Below are 12,350 nucleotides of genomic sequence, written 5' to 3'. Positions count from 1 at the left end.
GGTGAAAAGTGGCGGAAAATGATTTGTGCTTGAGAAGGTGAGGAATTTGCAGGATTATCTGCCAGTGGCTATCATAGCGGCCATTTTTCAGTGAAATCATTCTGCTTAGGTCTTAGAAAGAAAAGCTTCTGAGGTAAATATACAATGAAACTCTTTCAATGCTTTTGAGCTCATCCAACCAGAAAGGAAAAACTATATTCCCACCCATCAAAGCATCCAACATTTGCAGAAGTTGTCGTTTTACCTCTATAGTGCCTTGTTAGGCTGCTGATACATTAGTAACCTTAGAAAAACTTGTCGGATTCACTAAGGTCAACATTCAGGAAGAGATATTTAATCTGACTGGAATATCTCTTTTAATTATTCTGCCCAGTGTCAACTGGCAGAGTGCCTCGCTTTCTGAGGAGCCTGTGTACCTGCAAGTTGATTTATAAATAGTTATTATCCTGGGACGGGAGAAGCCTGCTGGGCCCACATTTCGCAAATGAAGCTCTGCTTCTTTGAAACGAGCCATTGTTCTGATTGACAATGCTTACAGCAATCTTGTCCACAGCCGATTTGGCAGCTGCAAATTTTAATTTAATAGGGCATACCACTTGTATTACAGTAATATCTCAGGCAGCGGGTGGGTGGAAGTGCTGCCATAAATGAGTGTCCGTGCATTAAGACATGATACAACTGATCTTATTCCTGCCTCTTAAGGGTAAAACAATACTGGCATCAATTGTATGCAGTCTGTGGTGATGGCTCTTAGTGTTGGATTGTTCAATTTGTTCTAGTTGCCCCCCCCCCCCCCCTCCACCCCTCCAATGTGTGAATAGTCATGGCTCCTCCTGGAGCTCTGGAATCTCTCTTCTTTAAGCTGAGGGGCTAAATTTTAACCTAAAGAAAGAACAGGGGGGGGGGGCAGCATGGTGATGCAGTGGTTATCACTGCTGCCGCATGGCGCTGAGGACTCCAGTTTGATTCTGGCCCCAGGTCCGTGTAGAGTTTGCACATTCTCCCCGTGTCTTATAGAGTTGTAGAATTTTGAATGCAGAAGGAGGCCATTCAGCCCGTCGAGTCTGCACTGGCCCTTGGAAAGAGCACCCTACTTAAATGCCTGCTTGAGCCTCACCCCCACGACACAAAGATGTGCAGGGTAGGTGGATCGGCCACACTAAAGTGCCACTTAATTGGAGAACATTTTAAAAAAACAAGAAGGAACAGGTGTGGGTGGGGTTTGGTTGGGGTAAAGTCAGCGACATTTGTTTCCAGATGTAAACCTATTCATTTCCTGAAGCCGCAGGTTGTGTGGGCAGGCAGTCCGCTCCTAGTAGGAGAGTTGGATCTTTAAATATGGTATCGAGCCTCATTGCTGGGCAGGTTTTAAAACTCTTGACTGCTCTTGGCAACTTCCTCCAGGCAAAGACTTGGTGGCCTCAGACGATAAGGGCCTTGCCCCCAACCTAATAGGCCCAGGTGCTTGCCTGAGAAGTGCGATGGTCATGCATAATCTCCCCACAGTGATGTCCTCCACCCACCACCGCACCCCAACCGCCAAAAGAATTTTTCCCACCCCACCCAAGGTCTTAATTTCCTTCTCCCCATTCCTCCCCCATCCAAACTGCCCGACATCCCAGTCTGGTGTTGGTCGTCCATTCCTGATCAAACTCAACCCCCAGTCGAACGTCTGCCTGCTCCATCCATACCCTGGTGCGGCTTACGTGATGCTGCACGGACTTTGCAGACCAGGGTCGAGACTCACCTTTTCTCGACGGCGATTTCGTAATCGGTGATCGGGCGGAGAATCTATCTTTACGACCAAATCGGGGGCAGCGCCTATTTTACGCAGGTTACGCATGCTCCGCCCCCCCCTCCAAAACAGCATCATCGCGGCGCGTGCCACACGCCGCTGGGACGACCTTAGGACATCACCTGAAAGCCCTCCCCCGATGCTCCGTCCCCCATGGGGCGGGTCCACAATGGCGTGGTTGATGTGTGGTCCCAGCCATGTGGGAACCCGGCATGGCGGCTGTGGACTGTGTCCAGCGCCGTAACAGTTGGGCGGGAGTCATGCTGCTGGCTGGGGTGGCTTCGGCGAGGGCTGGTGGGGTGAGGCCAGGGGGTGGCGAGGAGGTGTCCAAGGGGGCACTATCTTGCACGTCGGGTCCATGCACGGCTGGCGCCATGTATTACGGCGTGGCCCAGCAGCCTCTGCACCCAATCTAGGGCCGCTTGGTCTGACTCCGCGAGAATCCCACCACTCTGTAATAAGCTCGATGAATGGGGAAGGGGGGGGAATTTAGAAACCAGCTAAGGAGCAGCAAATAAACTGATTGAGAAAGGGAATAGACAATATGAATACAGATTAGTGAGGAACATAACGTTTATTCAGGAATGTGAAAAGGAAAGGATTAGCTGGGAAAAATGTAGACCCATTGCATTGGGGACTGAGTCCTGGCACTGCTGGGACTACAAGAGCTGCCAGCCAGTCGGATTGGCTGATGGCTCTCAAGAAGGGGAATTCCTTCCACCGAAGAAATGCTTGTTAAATCCATCGGCAGCATAATATCATCGTCAGGGAGCATTTATTAAAGTTGGTCAGTTTGCATTATCCGTCCAGTTCTACCCATTAGTGTTGATTCTCCAAGTCCACTGCCCTCTTGAAGCGGTACGTAGATCCTCTGGATACAATAGCGTCACCCCGTTTACATTTTACCTTTTCCACCCTGAGGAAATGCCGCATGAAATTACAGCGCTTCATAATCTTTGAGGAACACATACTTATTTTTAAAGATTTCTATTATTTTACAGTACATTGAGAAAATCAGCCTGAGTGACTTCGTGTCTGTGGTGAATGAGGACAGCCCTGACCAGGACCCGCAAACGTCCAACTTAATACTAAAGCTGAAACATGGCAACGTTAGATTAAAGGTAACACTTTATTCTTGATGGTGAATTCCATGGTTCTGGCCCTGGGAGGTTTACATCCAAAGCGAACATTTCTTCTTTTAATTAATATCCTTGCAGCTCACTTCACCCAGAAAAGGCAGAAGATAGCACATCACCCGTGGCAGACCTGTCGACATTGGAGAAATCCTAGGTGTGAACTGTTCACCTGGGGCATCCACTTGGTCCAAAAACATAAACATAGCTTACAGCAGCATGTTGCTTGTCACATACACAAGGAACAGCCAAACAATATGAATGTTTTATTTTCTCTCCTCTCTTCGCTGCCTTCCTCTTTCTGTCTTTTTTGGATGAGATGCTGTGTTGTTACTCAACCGGTATTGCCAGGAAAGCAGGTCAAACATTCATTCTCACTGTTTTGCTGTATGCAAAATGGCTGACAGACGACAGACACATTGTAAAATGAATCACCTCAGTTGTTCATGTTGACATTTTGTGAGAGATGTAATGAGGACTATATAAAGGCAAGTCTGTTTCCATTTTCCTACCTTGTTCTGTTCCGTCAACCTTCCTGTCTCTTGTAGACGGAACTTTCCATTCCAGAGAGTTCAGTCTGGTGGAGGAATTGAAGGAGAGTGGGCTGGATTCTCCAATTCTCAGGTTATGCCGGCGTGGGAACGGTGGCCTTTTACAACCAAAAATTTGGCGCAGAACGGCCATCGATCCTCCGTTTGGCTGGGGACTAGCAGGAAGGCAGCATAGAGCACCTGGCTCTAGATGTCGATTCGACTCGGAGAATTGCCAGGTCCGAGGCCGCGCATGCACACGGAGGCGGCCTGCAGCAGCTGCGCCGTGCAACATGGCGCTGGCCGTGCGTGGACCCGGCCTGCCAAATAGTGCCCCCCCCCCTTTGGCCGGCTCGCGAGCCTCGGACCATCCCCCCAACAGTGCCCCCAGCCCCTGCCAAAGTCCGCCCTGCCTGCGGATCGGCCCTCCCCAGACTGTGGAGACGCTGGACTGAGTCTGCAGCCACCATGCCGAGTTCCCGACAGGTAATACATTGAGAGACCCACACCGTTGGGAACTCGGCCGGTCGGGGGCGGAGCATCGGGTGGTGGGCCTCAGGCAGTGGTGTGCGGTGTAGGAGGAGCCGGAGCATCACTAAAGCAGTGCCAGTCCCGATTTCGTCGGAAATGGGAATTCTCCAGCCGATCGGCGAATGTCATTTCGGCATCGGCGACCGGAGAATCCCACCCAGTGATTTTCGCTGGAGAGCGGGGTGGCTGAACACGCGAGATCTTGCGTTGTTCAACTCATTAATTAATCATCTTCATTATTGGCACAAGTAGGCTTACATTAACACTGCAATGAAGTTATTGTGAAAATCCCCTAGTCGCCACACTACAGCTTCTGTTCAGGTGCACAGGGAGAATTCATAATGTCCAATTGACCTGACAAGCACGTCTTTCGGAACTTGTGGGAGGAAACTGGTGCACATGGAGGAAACCCACGCAGGCAGAGGGAGAACGTGCAGACTCCACACAGTGACCCAAGCGTGAATCGAACACTGGACCCTGGCGCTGTGAAGCAACAATGCTAACCACTGTGCTACAGTGCCGCCCTAATTATGCAGCCGTGGAGAAGCAAGTTGAATCTCATGGCGGGGTGGACAGGAAAGGCTTTGGAGGCTCCAACATCTGCGCACCTTATTTGAATGGCGCACAGACAGCCGTTCACTCTCCCACATTGCTCCTTAAACTCTTTCCCCCCCCCCCCCCCACAAGTCCTGGCTCAGTCTCACTCCTCTCCTGTGTCTAGCCTTAGCGCAGTGTGTGTGACAGGCAGTTGATATCCCTCAGTGTCGGTGTGAAAGGCAGACGACCTGAAAGTCCAGGAAGTACCTGGCCGGGTTTACGTGTGTACTGTCGCAAAACGGAACATTCTAAATTCCCATTGGCAGGACACCAAATTTAGAGGGGGTGGGCAGGATTTCTGTGTGTTAACCTTTTAATGATGAGTCATGAGATGCAGATTGAGTACTCGCTATAGATCAGTGAGATACTGGACCTGTCTTTTACCCGCCATTAAAATCAGAAGAACAAAGAGTTCAAACAAATTTCCTGACTTTGGGATACTGACTTTTGGCCCCCTGACAAATTTGCTGCACTGCCCAGCATGATTCCTGCTGCTGATGGGAGCGGAAACGTCTGCCCATAGACTGTTACTCTCACTCGAGGGGATAAAAGCAACACACTGTAAGAAGCAATCTCTGGAATTTAGATATTGTGAGTCCATAGAACCCCTGCCGCACAGAAGGAGGTCATTCAGCCTGTCGAATCTGCACCGACCCTCTGAAAGAGCACCGCCCCAAGGCCCACTCCCCCGTCCTATCCCTGTAGCCCCACCTAAGTCTTTGGACACTAAGGGTTAATTTAGCATGGTCAATCCACCTAACTTGCACACCTTTGGACTGTGGGAGGAAACTGGAGCACCTGGAGGAAACCCACGCAGACATGGGGAGAATCTGCAAACTCCACACAGACAGTCGCCCAAGGCCGGAATCGAACCCGAGTCCCTGACGCTGTGACTCAGCAGTGCTAACCGCTGTGCCACCTACTAAAGCAACAAACCCTCTAGTTGTCATAGAGGATCTTCACTGATGTGAATATGGGATACCATCTCCATGACCTTTTCTAGATGTAGAAATACAAAAACAAACCTCAACTCCAAACGCTCTTGATAATTGTATCTTTTCTTCCGCAGGCAGACAGCCCAGAGAGTCGAGAACAGTGGAAAGGCTTTATTCACACTGCTGCAAAGGTAAGCCAGGTCTTGGTGTCACTTCAGTGTCAGCTTAAGTTGTAGCCTGGAAGGGTAATGGAAGAAACACTGTTCAAATCACTGAATTGGCACGGCATCGAAGGAGGTCATTTGCCCCATCACATCTGCACCACCTCCCCTCGTGCCATTCCCTGCCTTCTCCCTATACTCCTGCACATTCTTCCTTTTCAGATAATAATCTAGGCTGGAATTCTCCACCCATTGGGATTCTCTGTTCCCGTTGGCTGTGCACCCCTGCCATTGGCTTTCTCGACGACGTGGGATGTCTTCAATGGGAAATCCCATTGGCAAGCGGTGGGAGTCGCGAATCCTGCCACCAGCGAATGGTGCGCCGCCGAGAACATGCAGCTAGGGGGACCGGAGAATCCAGCCCCTAATTTCCTCTTGAATGCTTAAATTCAGTCACTTGAAGCCCAACCAAAACCTGAATAGTGAGTACTGTGTTGGTCATTGATTGGACACTGAAGGACCTTTGATGGCCTATTGTCCAGGGTCAACACACCTTTCCATATCGATAGGTTCATGATTAATAAGGGGATCAGGGGTTATGGGGAGAAGGCACGGGAATGGGGATAAAAAACAACAGCCATGATTGAGTGGAGGAACAGACCTGATGGGACAAATGGCCTAATTCTGCTCCTATGTCTTATGGCCTGTTTTGAGATACATTAGCACAGACTACAAGGTGGGTAGAGTACACAGAATTGAATAGATTTGTTTAGCCAGAAAAAAGGAGCTCTCCCACAGCCTCCCTCTTCTGCATATATCCTCAGCTGGATTCTCCACCCACCACGCCAATTTTCAGCCTCAACCCGCCGGCCGGTCAATGGGGTTTCCCATTGTGGGGCAGTCCCACACCGTCAGGAAATCCCGGGCGCCGACAAAATGGAGAATCACGCCAGCGGAGAATTCCGCCCCCTGTCCCTAGTGTATGTTTAAAATGCCCCCTTTTGAAAAGATGAGCAATTTACTGACCTCCATTTAACCTAGCAATTTACAAGCAGTTCCAATTATCTGGATTCCTAAAGGGTGTGCTTGAGTTGTGGCATTAAAGCAACACTTCAATTAGGAATTAGGTAGCATAAATATATTTCTCATTTCTGGAATACTTGTAAGGAATGCCGCAGGGAAGTGGCACTCCCGATTTGCTAATATTAAATTCCTAAACAGATGCAAGTTAGGAAAATACCATATTTTTCATACATTTGTGGAATGGGGCTGAGAAGGTTGTTTTAACGCGTTTTCTTTCCATAGTTGGAGATTCCCAACCTGCATCTACTCCCTGGACAAATTCAAAGACTTAAGGAGGTGATGGAGGAAGAGATCAAACAACGTAGAAAGTTAGGACCTCCACCTGTGCCGGAACGATTGAAGACCTCCGAGCCAATCGAAAACGATTATGATGATATCGAGAATGTGCCCAGGTGCTTTCTTAGGAAGTGGGAGGAAGGGACAAGGGGTGGCAGCATGGTGGGGGTTCAGTTGGTGAAGAGGAGCCTGGCAACGGAGGAAAAGGAAGAGTATAATCTTCTGGGATTATGCATGTCCATCTTCTCATTTTTATTTTCTTCAACTCCTTGTGCTGAAGGTGTTGACATTTAATGCTCTATGGTTCCACCACCGGTGAACAGTGGTAGTCATGTGTACCATCTACAAGAAGCACTGCAGGAACTCACCAAGGTGCCTTAGGCGGCACCTTCCGAACCCACGACCACTACCATCTAGAAGGACAAGAGCAGCAGATATGTGGGAACCCCACCACCTGGAGGTTCCCCTCCAAGTCCTCACCAGCCTGACTTGGAAATATTCCTTCACTGTCACTGGGTCAAAATCCTGAACCCTCTCCCTAACAGCACAGTAGGTGTACCTACACCTCCGGGGCTGCAGCGGTTCAAGAAGGCAACTCACCACCACCTTCTGAGGGGTAACTAGGGTTGGGCAATAAATGCTGGCCTAACCAGAGATGCCCACATCCTGTAAATGAAATTTAAAAAAAAGATGCTGGTCACTCTCGATGGATCCATTCTTCATGGTCAAACTCTTCTTCTGTGAGGGAGCATCATTCCAGCCTAACATGATCCTCATTTAAAATGCAAAGTTTTTATATGGACACATGAACATGCGAATTAGGAGTAGGAGTAGGCCACTTAGCCCCTCGAATAAGCTCTGCCATTCAGTCAGATCGTGGTTGATCTAATTACAACCCAACATCATATTCTTGCCTACCCACAATAACCTTTGACCCCCCTCCTTCGTGAGAAGAATGATGAGAATCAGAAGCACTGGATAAATTTTGTCCTCTCTAGCCCAACTCTAGAGCCCAACTTCCAACCTAGTTTGACCAGCTAATCAGCGTACAGTAGAGATTGAATCTAGGACTTTCTAAATTTGTATGGTTTAGAGATGAAGGCATTACTCCAGGATTAATTGGAGGAACCCAGATAAAACTAGTTACCTGAATATTGAGTCTGAAAATATGCTGTGCATTATGATCCTGTGAATATTTGCATGCAATGACATCTTAATGAAAGGGTATATCTAGTTGTTTTTAAGGGATCAACAAACACCTCCAGTTAAAGACCGCACAAAAGGATTTGATGTGAACATGTTAAACTTTCTTATTATAACTTTGGCTTCGTGCATGCACAGATTGCAGGTTAGTTAAATACTATTCTGTTTTAACTGCTTTTATCTTGCTTTGTTCCAGTTGCTTCTACAAGATCTCACGAGTTGAAGGTGAGATCATGCTGGATCAGAACATGGAGTATGGAAACATGTTAATGAGACCTGGCAGGGATAACAAAAATTTTGCAATTACGACCAGGCAAATGCTCAACGGGTAAGAATGAAATAACTTGAATTTATTAAAATTAATGGCTTATGGCCTCCTTAGGTCATCCAGAAACACCATACAATTAATAAATGTTGACAAATAACAGATGACTTATAACACGTAAGCATTGTTAGATTGGTGAGTGTGACAGTCACCTATGGAGAACAGCAACACCGTACAAACTGCAACAGGGTTAACTGGTCAGAGGGGAAAATCTTGGAAATACTCAAGATAGTACAGCAGTATCTGTGGTGACAGAAAATGAGATGGCCCCTGTCATGAGAATGTCGCTTTAAGAAATGTTTGGCTGCTCATATTACTGCAGTGATGTCAGAGTGTGGGTGGAGCTGGGCTTTCTGTCAGCTTTTTACTTTTGTTTTGGAGCAAGCTGCAGGGTGTGTTTCAGTTTTGTTTTCAGTGCTGGAGCTGAAGCCAGACCAAGCAGGTGTTCTGCTGTTCTCTCTGCCATCAAAAGACTATCTCTTGATCATTTGGTGAATTCAGAATTATAAATGTTCTCAGTAGTGAATGTAAACAGAATGTGCTTCTGTTGAAAGGTGTTTCTTCTGTCTTCTGGATGTTGTTTGGGAAGTTAAAGGATTACTTAGTGTTGTAGTCTTTAGGGGTTGTATTTGAATTGATGGTTGCTAAGATTTTCACTATGTTTCAAAAAGGTTAACTTGAGTTCATAGAATAACCATTGTTTTGTTTTAAAAATTACTTTTCCATTTCTGCTGTACCACACCTGTAGAGTGAGCCGTGTGCTCCCCATACCACAATCTATTAAAAGTTGTGGGTCAGGTGAACTCCATGATACACTTTGGGGTTCTCTAAACCCTGGCCCATAATAGCCCCTCATAGAAAAAGACGTACCAGGCTTTGAGCAAGCTTAGAGGCAGGCAAAGGCTCTGGGGATGGAAATGGAACAAAAGGGAGAACCTTTGATGGGGCGGAAAACAAGAGAGATTAAATGACAAAACGGGCAATGATGCAAGGCAAACTGAGTCGCTAGTGGGAGAAGCGATAAAACAAAAGATGGGCCTGGAGGAGGTGTAAATAGGCGTGGCAGAACCGTCACAAAGAATTGCCAGCCAAAGAAAATGAAGGAAGAGGCTATGAACTGAAATTGTTGAGTTCGGAAGGTTGTAAAGTGCTTAATCGGAAGTTGAGATGGTTATCCTCCAGCTTATATTGGGCTTCAATGGAAATGTATAGGAAGCTGAGTATAGAGAGGTCTGGGTAAGTGGGAGAATGACAACAATTAGAACAACAGGCTACTGGAAGCTCAGGGCCGTGCTTGCAGATTGAGTGGAAACGTTCCACAGAATGGCCATGCAATCTGCACTTCTTCTCCGAGACATAAGGGAATCCGATGGTGGCTCTGGCAATGGGATGAATGCAGGAGTGCGGGAAATGGAATGACTATGGTCACGAGCCCTATCCGTCACTATAGAGGGAAACCCTCCAGTTGAGGAAAATAGAAGACATAATGGAAAGATTGACATGGAAGGCAGTATCAGCAGAACAGATACAATGGCGATAGAGAAATTGACAGAATGCATTATAGTCCTTCTAAGGAAGCAGGGCATGAACAAGATGTGTCAAGGTGACGTTAGATGCTAGATTCTCCGACCCCCCCTGCTGGGTCGGAGAATTCCTGGGGGGCGGCGTGAATCCCGCCCCGCTGCCGTAGTCTCTGGCGCCGTTTTTCGGGCAGGGGTGGGGATCACGCCACATCGGTCGGGGGCTGTTGGCAGCTCTCCCCCCCCCCCCCCCCCCCCCCCCCACCCACCCTCCGGCAATTCAAGTGGCCGTCAGTTTCTGGCCAGTCTCGCCGGCGTAAAATAGACATGGTCCCACACGGCGGGACCTGGCTGGTAGACCGGCTGGTGCGGTCCTCGGGGTGCTCAGGGGGATCCGGCCCCGGGGGGGCCCCACGGTGGCCTGGCCTGCGATCGGGGTCCACCGATCTGTGGGCGGGCCTGTGCCATGGGGGCACTCCTTCTTTCCACGCCGGCCACTGTAGGGCTCCGCCATGACCGGCACGGAGAAGACAACCCCCTGCGCAAGAATACGCCAGCCAGTCTGCGCATGCGCGGAACCACGTTGGTGAATCTGTGCATGCGCTAACTCGCGCTGGCCTTTCGGAGCCGGTTGGCGCAGTGCCAACCCCTCCGCCGCTGGCCGCAACTTCCGGTTGGCCTGATACCGGAGTGGTTCGCGCCATTTTTTAACGCTGGCGTCAGGCCATCGGGGGATTCGGGAGAATCCCGCCTTCGGAGGCAGAAGGATTATAGTGGTCAGTGATCGCATAGAGGCAGAGATCAAGGAAGGGAAAAGTTGAAAATGTACGTGAGAGAAGGATGACAATTGGAAGCAAGGTTGTGGAAATTTACCAGGTTAGATGGGATCAGGAATCAGCACCGATAGAACAATCAATGTATTGGAAAAAGTGGGGAGGGAGGGGTCTGTGTAGGAGTGGGACATAGAATATCTCACAGAAAGGGAATCATAATTAAGGCCATTTGGGATCCCGCAGCAACACCTTTTCTATTTACAAGAAGTGACTGGACTTGATGGAGAAGTTGTTCAATGTGACAAGTTCAACCAGGCAGCGGAGGATGGGTGTGGATTAGGATTGGTTGACCTCTGTTCATGGCAGATGCAGAGCACCCTGAGACCACTTTTATTGAGGGTAGAGTTATTGGGGCGGCACGGTAGCACAGTGGTGAGCCCCGTTGTTTCACAGCTCCAGGGTCCCAGGTTAGATTTCCAGCTTGGGTCACTGTCTGTGTGGAGTCTGCACGTTCTCCCCTTGTCTGCGTAGGTTTCCTCCGATGATCTGGTTTCCTCCCACAAGTCTCAAAAAGACGTGCTTGTTCGGTGAATTGGACATTCTGAATTCTCCCTCAGTGTACCCGAACAGGCGCCATAGTGTGGCGACTAGGCGCCTGTTTTCACAATAACTTAATTGCAGTGTTAATGTCAGCCTACTTGAGACACTAATATAGATTATTATTAATAAAGATTATCATTATTGAATGACTTTAGTGAAAAGGAGATGGTTAGTACCATTAAACTTGAAAAAAGGGTGCTTGAAGAATTGCAGGAGGAGAAGATAGTCGAGATAGGACTGGCATCCTGTGGGGCAAGTCCTATTGGATTGAAATGATGGGTCCACCAGGGCAGACCTGTGTATGGATCTTGGGAAGAAGATAGAAGCAACCCATATGGGTGGGAAGCTGTGAGGTTTCAGTCTGTGGGGAGATCGCCAGGGCAGATGAAATCAGTGACAGTTTTGGAAATGATGCCTTGACGCACGATTTAATTGAAATGAAACAGAGTCCTTTGTCAAGCGCGTTTAGCCGGATGTTTCTTGGCGCTGTCAGCGCCGAGAATGAACCCGTTATAAATCGGGTCTCATTTTGGTGCCTCAGCGAGGAACAGTCCACTGAGGGTGCACTCCGTCCCAATCGGAGGTCCAAATCGGGGCGCAATTGCAGCCTCCAGACCTTCAATGCCCCAACTCACATATTAGGGGTCAACATGTCCCCTGCACCTCACAAGGGCAGGGCAACCCCAGGCCAAATCCCCAGCGCAGGCAAAATGCCACCCAGGCAACTTGGCATTGCCAGCCTGGCTGGCGTGGTGCCTGGCTGACAGTGTTGCCTGGGCACACTGGCAGTGCCCAGCTGACACTGTCAGGGTGGCAGTTGTGATAGTATGCACAAGCAATCTTGTATATAATAGTGTACATGACCTCCGACCAGCAGATGGCAGTGTA

General features: G+C 48.8%; 1 protein-coding gene across 2 annotated transcripts in view; it reads left to right on the top strand.

The window, feature by feature from the left end:
* Positions 1-12,350, top strand: part of LOC119953617 (signal-transducing adaptor protein 1-like) — a 79,990-nt gene that overhangs the window by 29,703 nt on the left and 37,937 nt on the right. For both annotated transcript variants that reach the window (XM_038778061.1, XM_038778060.1), the window contains exons 3-6: positions 2,797-2,916; positions 5,656-5,712; positions 6,988-7,157; positions 8,441-8,572. In XM_038778061.1, coding sequence (XP_038633989.1) covers positions 2,797-2,916; positions 5,656-5,712; positions 6,988-7,157; positions 8,441-8,572 — 479 coding nt within the window. The remainder of the gene's footprint in view (positions 1-2,796; positions 2,917-5,655; positions 5,713-6,987; positions 7,158-8,440; positions 8,573-12,350) is intronic.

The sequence above is a fragment of the Scyliorhinus canicula genome, chromosome 18, assembly GCF_902713615.1.
Source record: "Scyliorhinus canicula chromosome 18, sScyCan1.1, whole genome shotgun sequence".
NCBI lineage: Eukaryota > Metazoa > Chordata > Chondrichthyes > Carcharhiniformes > Scyliorhinidae > Scyliorhinus > Scyliorhinus canicula.
Note: the sequence above shows the minus strand (reverse complement) of the source record. Positions and strands in the feature narration are given on the sequence as shown.